The sequence below is a fragment of the Electrophorus electricus genome, chromosome 9, assembly GCF_013358815.1.
Source record: "Electrophorus electricus isolate fEleEle1 chromosome 9, fEleEle1.pri, whole genome shotgun sequence".
NCBI classification, from domain to species: domain Eukaryota; kingdom Metazoa; phylum Chordata; class Actinopteri; order Gymnotiformes; family Gymnotidae; genus Electrophorus; species Electrophorus electricus.
This window is the reverse complement of record NC_049543.1, coordinates 6,331,137-6,340,000: the sequence shown is the minus strand read 5'-3', so window position 1 is coordinate 6,340,000 and position 8,864 is coordinate 6,331,137. Positions and strand designations below refer to the sequence as shown.

Below are 8,864 nucleotides of genomic sequence, written 5' to 3'. Positions count from 1 at the left end.
AGGGGCCTATATTTACATTTGTATGCATTTAAGCTTCCCGTACAGTTTTTTCTAGGACTTTGAAAGTTCCTGTGATCCTGTGAGGTTAGCGGGTGCAAGTACTAGTGATAGTCAAATCTGAATATTAAAAGGCGTAATTCAAACATAATACTAACACTGAGAAAAACAGCATGGTAATTTACAACTGTATTTAATTAATTGTTAGCAACATTCGTCTTGTTGCGTTAAAGCACATCTTTAATGTAACATGAATGAATCCACAGTCATCTGTGGCATAAGTAGACGTCACTAAACAAGTATACTGAGTGTGTGTATACCATGTCCATCAGCTCCCTGCAGTGCTCTCAGGCTGGTCTTGGCCCGCTCCAGGTCTGCTCGAGTGCTGGTTAGCTGTGCTGCCAGCTTGCTGTTGTGTGCTAGCAGCTCCTCACTACTACTGCTGTGCTGCTCCTTCAAAGCCTGATGTTCTTCTAACCAGCAAAACCAGTGCAGGACCAGGGAAGTCATTACTATACAAATTAGTGCATGGAAAGCTATATACGATAAAAATGCTAAAGAAACAAGGACACACGACTTTAGATGCCATTAACAACATTCTATGCAACCTACTGGTTAACAGGCTGGTGGAGTTTAAAGCCTCATCAGGCCTTGACAACCATGTCAGTGGTGTTCAGGTGAGTCTCAGTACCTCTGAGCTTCACTAGGTTCAGGCGCTGAGCATCTAGCTCAGTGGTCAACTGCTGTTTCTCCAGTGTTAATTGGTGCAAGCACTCGGTTTGCTCAGACAGGGCCACCTGCAGCTGGCTCTTCTCACTCTCCACAGCCTTCAGCCTCACTTCCGCCTCCTGTAGGGCAGCCTGCTCATGTGCACAATGCATGGGTAGAATGTTCAAAGCTGCAGACATGTTTGTGTGTAGGAGTAGAACCAGAACCAGAATAGAACATTATGAGCTTACAATCCGTGAGGTAATACCACAGTGTAAGGGTTCAATATTGAGCCTTTGGAAGTACTGGATTGTTTGGAACGGTTCTACTTTTTAACCAAGATCTTGGTTAAGTCAGCAGATATATTTAAAATAATTTAAATGCTGAAGTCGTAAAATGCTCCTCACAGTCATACCTTCAGCTGCTGGTTGTCTTGGCGGAGCTGCTCGAGCTGTTTGGTTAGGCCACTCTGCTCCTCCTGCAGGGCCTCCAGTGACCCCATGAGCAGCTCTCTTCTCCTCTCTGCATCTTCCAGCTTCAGGCACAGCACCTCAGCTTGGGCATGGAGCGCCTGCGTGCGCCCCTGCGCCTCCTCCTGCTTAGACTCCTTCTCCCGCAGCCACAGCTCACGGTCACGCTCGCCCAACACGGCACGCAGCCGCGCCACCTCCTCATCACGCAGCTCCTTGGTCACACAAGCACGGGCAGGCAGAAACACAAACATCATCTTGCCAGAGCATTGAGGAGTACTCCATGTGACTGAAAATATGATGCAATGACATGTAGCAAACTGTTACAGTGATTATAATGATTACAACTATAACCATTACAACAACAGAAAAAGGGAACAAACTGCATTTCAAAGTATTCTTAAAGTGGGTAGGTTGGCTGCCTTAAGCCTTCGCTACAAATGGTGTAAGCAGCGGGATGGCAGTGAGGCCATTGGGAGCATGCCCCAGGATGATGAACCAGTGCTAGGACCCCTGATGAGGTGGCCTCCTATTGCATTAAAATTGCGCATGGCAAATTCAGGAATGAGGCTTTACTTACCTGTAGCTGCACGGCCTCATCCTTGTCCAGCTGAAGCTGCTGTAGATTGCTCTGGGCGTCCTGCTGTTCTGTATCTGCTGATTTCTGGAGCAATAACAGCCTCAGCTCAAGATGGATAGAACAGCACTATAAAACCACATCACCCTAAGTTGTTTTTTTTGGGGGGGGGGGGGGGGGGGGGGGGGGGGGGGTTTACTTTTTTTTTTTTTTTACACAGCACCTTCTACAAACCCATGGTGACTAGGAAGAATAACAAGCAGTAACAAGGAAAGTTTTGAGTTGAACTTAAAATTTAGAACAGCAAAGAGCTCCAAGGTTTAGGTGTCACAGCACTGAAGGATCTGCTGCACATATTAGTGAGTCAAGGGGACAGTATAATTCAAAGAGCTCAGAGAGATGCATAGGAGCAAGACCATGAAGAACTTTGAAAGTTAAAAGAAGGTAGTTCAAAACAAGGTGAAAAGGTTCATCCCATAGGCTTGTCCCTCTGACCTGGACGTTCAGGTGTCTCTGGCACGGCTCTGTGAGGGGGCACAAGAGGCTCTCAAACTGCTGGACGCTCAGGTGGTGCAGCTCGAGATTGTGCCTCAGGCACTGAGCCGCTTGCCTCTTGCAGAGCTGCTGCCTCTGCCTGTGCTCCTGAGAAAGCTCCTCTGCCGTCAGACGCAGCTCTGTCTGACAGGGCCAGAAAGGCAATTATCATTTATTTGCATTTCTCACATCTTTTGGGTTTAGTAAGGAGGTGGATCTGTGTTCAGGTCTGGTGGCCTGCAAAGTGACTGCCCTCTCAGGCACTCCTCCTTCAGCTTTCAAATGTAATCACCAAACCTATGAACTGAATGAAAGGGGTTACAGAAACAGAGATTCTGTACAGAGATCCTAATTTGAATTTAAAAAAAACAAAAATCTGCTATACAGTGCTATACAACCACCTACCGCTACAGCTTCAGTTTTTATTGTGGCAATTTGCATTAACTCTAGATTGTGGACAGTGATCAGATGAATTACAATTAATTGCAAAGTCATTCCTTGCCATGAAAATGAACTTAATCACAGGTGTGAGTCAAGGCAGGCTTCTCATCCAAGGGAGTAGGTTTGCTCAAAAATTTTGCCTAAGAACACTGCCATGAAAAAGGAATGATATCAAAACATCCTTCAAGAGCAACTTCTCCCAACGATCCAGGAGCAATGTGGTGATGAACAATGCTTTTTCCAGCATGACAGAGCACCAGGCAAAAGTGATAACCAAGTGGCTCAGTAAACAAAACATTGAAATTTTGGGTCCATGGCCAGGAAACTCTCCAGATCTCAATCCCATTGAGAACCTGTGGTCAATCCTCAAACAGGGTGGACAAACACGAAGACAGAAACTGTGATCAACGTCAAGCACTGATTAGGCAAAAATCAGTCAAGATTTTGCCCAGAAGCTGATATCTAGCATGCCAAGGTAAATTGCAGAAGTTTTCAAAAAGAAGGGTCAACACTGTAAATATTAAGTCTTTGCTTAACTTGGATGTATTTGTCAATAAAAGTAAAACTTGTACTTTACTATACCATATAAACATCTGAAAAGGATCTTAAAAAACTGAAGCAGTAAACTTTGTGAAAACCAAAATTTGTGTAAGTCTCAAAACCTTTGGCCACGACTGTATGGTGCTGACACTAGGAACTGATTGTGAGAGTACTACAGAAAAAGGTGTCTATAATACTTGAGTTTCTGGAAACTTAAGTTCCTGGAATAATTTTGAACAATGCCTTTTTTCTACTGCAAAAAGAGGTGCCAAAAGAACACAGAGGTCTTGTAAGGAAGCTCAGCTGAACGTCTAGTTCATCAGCTTGCTGGAATGAGAGGTCTCTCTCTCTCTCTCTCTCTCTCTCTAGGCCTGCTTCGCCTGGGAGAGGGCTTGGACCAGCACCTCCTCCAGTTCACTGACCTGCTGGACGGAGCCAGAGCTTAAATCTATTTCCCAGAAACCCACACACTGGACAGCCTCTATATGCTCCATTGTTTTGCACAGCACATGGGAACTTTTAACAGTAGCACACTTCCCACTGGATTTTATTACTGTGGAAAGCTTTTGTTCAGCTTCAGGAATCATGGTTGATTATCTGAGAGATATCCAAGACATACGGTGCGTTGGCGTGGATATCTTTGTGATACCTTGACGTTGTGGGTCTGCTGTTCCTGCAGCAGGTCTGAGCACAATGTGTCAAGTGCAGAGTCCCAATCGCTCATCTGGGTTTGGTGCAAGTAGACCTGGCTTTCAACCTGTTCTCTTGTGTGAACACAAAAGAGATCAATCAATTCTAAAAGACAAACTGGTTATTCATCCAATGAGTCTGATGGTGTGAACTGAAGATTTCTGATGGATTTCTGATGGTGTGAAGTGAAGATTTCTGGTGGCTAGAACCTCAAATATCTACAGTAAATAATGACAGTTTCTTAAAATGAGAATGTGCTCTTGTTTTTCCTGAGGTATAAGTGGATTGAAATGGTTACATATATACCAAGTTGTTCAAGGGATAGATTTGCTGAAAATAGCCCCCCCATACAAAGCAAAGGTGATCAGCGTGGCTCTTACTGTAATAATTGCGCCTGGAGATGCAGACTGGCTGCATTATTTTGAGAGGTACTCAGTTTCTTAGTCAACACTGCCATCTCTTGGTCATGACTGGTAACTAGCTGATCTATTCTATTGTAAAACCAAAAAGGCACAGGTTAAGGAAAAAATGCTTAGCATGGCTTTTCATGAGCACTTCCACAGTGACACATACTAAAATGCAATAAACCATCTGTTGTCTATTTATAGCTTAGTGTATGCATCAGTGTATGAAACCAAGTGGCCACACCTCTCTTTCTGTTCCTTTAGAAGAGACTCTGTCCTTCCCTGACCATCTTTCAGCAAATGCTCCATCTTTCCCTCCACCTGGCAAATACAAAGCATCTAAATAAATAAATAAATACATACAGGAACCACTTTGCTGACAGCTGCGTATATTTGCAGTAAAGTTAAAGATGGTTGAGGGCTATTGAATAAACCAACAAAATAAATCATATTCACTAGTAAATAGAATATAAATACAAGTGACATGCCAGCTGCAGTCTCTCCTGGAGAAGACGGTTCTCATTCTCCAGGTCTTGTAGTGCTTTCTCCACTGCAGGCCCCAGCTGCTGTTGACTGGGGCTGAAGAAGCCATTGCAGCGCACATGGCAGATCTTTCCACTGCGCCTCTCATATTCTGAGAGCCTGGTGAAGACATCCTGCAATTCCTGCTCCGCGCCCTCTGCTCTCTTGGTCAGAGCCTCGTCTCGACGCTCAGCCTCCTCCTGCTTTACCGTGCGCAGCTCCAGAACCACCTCCTGCAGTTGCCCCATTAGCTCAGAGTGCTTTCCATACTCCTCCAGCCTACAACAGCGTATTGCAACAATCAAATATAAAAAAGAAATAACTACTGCATTTTTTTTATGGTTGGATTGCATATTTTAATCTTAGCTTTGCTACCTTACGTCTACCACAGCATCTTTCTCAATTTGGTTTTCATGCAGTTTGGTCTGCAATTCAATGATGGTCTGGCGGAAATTACATTTCTGCTGCTCATGTATCTCATATGTCTATAAAAAAAAATCCATCATCAGTAAAGTCATCAGTGTCAAAGGACAGAAATTGACTCAAGGTCAGCGATCAGTATCCCTTTACACTTCCAATAATCAGTTTACACTGTGAAGTAAAAAATAATATAAGACAAATAAGCCCTGGCTACTGACCTCTCTGAGTTGCCTTTGTAGATCTAAAACCTGCTGAGAATACTCCTCTATTGCATGTTCAAGAACATCTCTTCCTGGGAAGTTTAGACACCTTGTTTTGTGTACATCATCATAATTGATTGGTTGGTAGGCTGACTGTGGTCTGGAAATGCCATATTCTTTGGATCCCTTTAATTCTGTGTCTACAAAACAGAAACACAGAGTTCAATTAGTCATTGAACTTCAATTAATTGTATTAACCCAAATTTTCAGGTACTGAAATAACAGCAGAAACAGTAACGTTCTCACTTGTGGCAGAAATATTATCCAATGTCGTATCTGTATTGTTAAATGTAGGGTCCATCCTTTCCAAAACGAGTCTGGAAGCTTGTTCAACAACTTCTTGAAGCTTTTGGGTCTCCTTGGTTCGTTCCTCCAGCTCCACACTGTTAAGTATCGGACTCTTGTGGACTTTGTTTAAAATGCTAAAGCAGTTCATACGGTCTCAGTCTAGACTAACTAAACTCGCGTTAGATAGCTTGGATAGCTGGCCGTTGTTCCGACGTTATTTGTCACATAATCTACGCATTTATGATAGCGTTAAAGCAATTTAGCTACTGGTTAGTTGATAAAAGAAATATCCTAAAGTTCAGTAACCCATGAAAACTAACCATTTATCTACTCATACCTTAGCATATCAAGATCGATGATGTATTTTGCGGACATGCCATCTTCAAAAGAACCTGGAATGCAGTCTCAGATTAGTAAATAGGTAAGATAGCTAGCGTTAACTGTCCACCTGGCCAACTAACTTTGTTACCTAGCGTTAGGTTCGCTAAAATAGCTACTAATGGACAAAGGAAAACTATCGGATAAGATTACAGCTGTAAACAAACCAGTGAAACGTTTTTTTTTTTGTTTTTTGTTTTATGAAAGGCAGATATAATTTAAAACGCTCAACACACCTGAAGGAAGAGGATTGGGGTGAGAGATTTCTTCGTTCAAATATCCTGTCGCGTTATCAACGTGATCTTCAGATGCGCTGATGGCCTTCCCATATTTACTATCATTTTGATGGTTAAATGGCATTTTGCTCTATGGTTACGTGTTTTACCTTTACCTCTGCTAAAATAAATGTAAAATAAAAGTTATAGCTAAAACAATACTAGCTACATTCTCAGTCTGTTCCGTGCAAGATAAGATAGCATGCACACTTATTTAGCGTTAGCTAGGTTATTTTAGCTAAGCTAGTTAACCAGCGAGCTTGCGCGCCCCAATTCTCATCTCCATGGAAACCGCGAACCTGTTACCAAAATCTAGCGCATGTAGCACGTACGAAAGGTTCCTTGACGTCCAAGGACGAAGTGATAAATCCAAATGTAATTAGTCTTATTTTTATTTTTCTCCGCTAAAACAAAATGGCCAGAAAAGACTTTGAGCCAGGAGCATCACATTTAGCGGAGGTCTTTAAAAAGCTACTATAAATTGTTTTATAGTTTCATTTACTATTCCCCCCAAAGACTTATTCGTGTAATCCATTAATTACACGAATAAATCCATTACTATTAATTAAGTTTATATAACATTTCTTTGTTAAAAAAATCACTGAAACCTCATATGACATTGATGTATTTTATAAATTAAGGCGGTCACTAGCAGCAATGAAAAATTCGATGTCTGGCACAAGACTCTACTAGTAACGGTAATTCACGTGAGCCATGTCGGTAGGCGAATGCTCGGAAAGTCCAGTTTCAGGCGTCTGACACAAATACTGATCTGGCTGATTCATTTTGTCAGATATCCTCACATTAACTTTGCCTCGCAACACCATTCCGGACGTGGGCTTTAAGGAAGGTTCAGGTCCAGGAGTATATACATGGTACATTCACAAGCGCAGCCAGCTATGAAACATGAAAAAGCTGGCTGCACTACCAGTGATTGGGGCGAAACGTTTCTTCATATATCTAAATATACTCACCATTAATTGATCATTTGAAAATATGTTGGCACTTTTTCTTTGCTAACTTGATAAACAGGAGGAATAGCAGTTACTGGTTCATTGAGAAAACATAAGACACAAAGTTTGCACTGGTGAGGTTGGCTGCCATCATGACTGCTCCAACCAAACTTTGTCTTTTTTTGTCTATTTTCCATACTTGTACCCCCTCTAACCTCGTTCTTCTCATCACAGCTCATACTAGCTACAACAGAAACATTCTTTATACTGCCTTACAACCCACACACCTGTCGATATTTTTGGATTCAAAGTGGCTGAGTGAGATCCCGAGGAAGAACCTGAAATGTCAGCCCCGCAGAAAATGAGCTGGTATCAGGAACAGGCTAAGGGATCGGGTGCACCATCCATCTGTCCCTAGGATACTTCTATCCAACATCCAGTCTCTGGAAAACAAGTTTATTGACCTCAAGGACAGGGCTAAGTTTCAGAGGGACATCTGATACTGTAACATCCTTTTCTTCACTGAGACATGGATGAACTCAGTAACACTGGACCATGCCATCCAGCCAGCCAGATTTGTCTTGGTCTACTGGACAGCACAGTAGAGTTACTCCTGCACAATCAACCCGGAGCTCCCAACCATTAAATGTCACCCATTCCACCTTCCTTGGGAGTTTACTTTGCCAGAACCCATTATATTCCACCTTGCGCAGCATGGTCACTGCCACGTGCAAGCTTCGTCAGGCCCTCTCTCAGTAGCGGAATCATCACCTTGATGCTGCACTTATTGTGGATGGAGACTTTAACAGTGATAAACTCAAACACACAGTGGCAAATTTCCAGCAACACATCACATATCCCACTAACGGGGATAGGACATTGGCCCACTGCTACACTCAGTAGAACGACACCATGCTGATTACAAGATTCCCTGCTGAGACAGGTATACACCACTTTCATCAAAAAGCTGAAAGCAGGTGTTCCACCACCTGAAGTGGGGAAGAGTCTGTGGAGCCCTGCTCAGCCTTAAGCAGGCCATGCACTAAATGTCGGAATACGCCTTGGAATTCCGGTTGATGGCAGCTGTTCTGATGAGATCTAGCGAAGGTATTTAGCCCCATAAAGGCCATCCAGTTATCCCCACACAGAGCAACTGACTATGCTCCTAGCGAACATGTAGCCCCCCCCCATATTGTCATATTACCTTTTGTCCTAAGAAGAGACTAAGGTCATAGAGCAATATATAGCACGAGCCTTAGTGCAGGGTATTTTGCATCATCCATGAGCATGTGCACAGCATGATGCTTCTGACTCCATACTTCACTGTTGGGATGGTTTGTTGAGGACCGGGCAGTGGTAAGCTTGCGTCACTAGTAGCATTTTTGAATTACTGCTTTTTTTCCATAT

General features: G+C 43.0%; 1 protein-coding gene across 1 annotated transcript in view; it reads right to left on the bottom strand.

Moving 5' to 3' along the window:
• The window catches only part of LOC113572954 (coiled-coil domain-containing protein 158), a 14,624-nt gene extending 7,901 nt beyond the window's left edge, over positions 1–6,723 (bottom strand). The window contains exons 1-14 of the mRNA XM_035530347.1: positions 6,466–6,723; positions 6,189–6,243; positions 5,810–5,946; positions 5,522–5,703; positions 5,259–5,368; positions 4,850–5,162; positions 4,606–4,682; positions 4,338–4,448; positions 3,917–4,031; positions 2,248–2,430; positions 1,756–1,839; positions 1,121–1,390; positions 689–857; positions 318–470 (exon numbers count right to left, since the gene is read on the bottom strand). Of these exons, the coding sequence (XP_035386240.1) occupies positions 318–470; positions 689–857; positions 1,121–1,390; positions 1,756–1,839; positions 2,248–2,430; positions 3,917–4,031; positions 4,338–4,448; positions 4,606–4,682; positions 4,850–5,162; positions 5,259–5,368; positions 5,522–5,703; positions 5,810–5,946; positions 6,189–6,243; positions 6,466–6,589 (2,083 nt within the window). The 5' untranslated portion in view covers positions 6,590–6,723. The remainder of the gene's footprint in view (positions 1–317; positions 471–688; positions 858–1,120; positions 1,391–1,755; positions 1,840–2,247; positions 2,431–3,916; positions 4,032–4,337; positions 4,449–4,605; positions 4,683–4,849; positions 5,163–5,258; positions 5,369–5,521; positions 5,704–5,809; positions 5,947–6,188; positions 6,244–6,465) is intronic.
• Between the last annotated feature and the right edge of the window lie 2,141 nt (positions 6,724–8,864).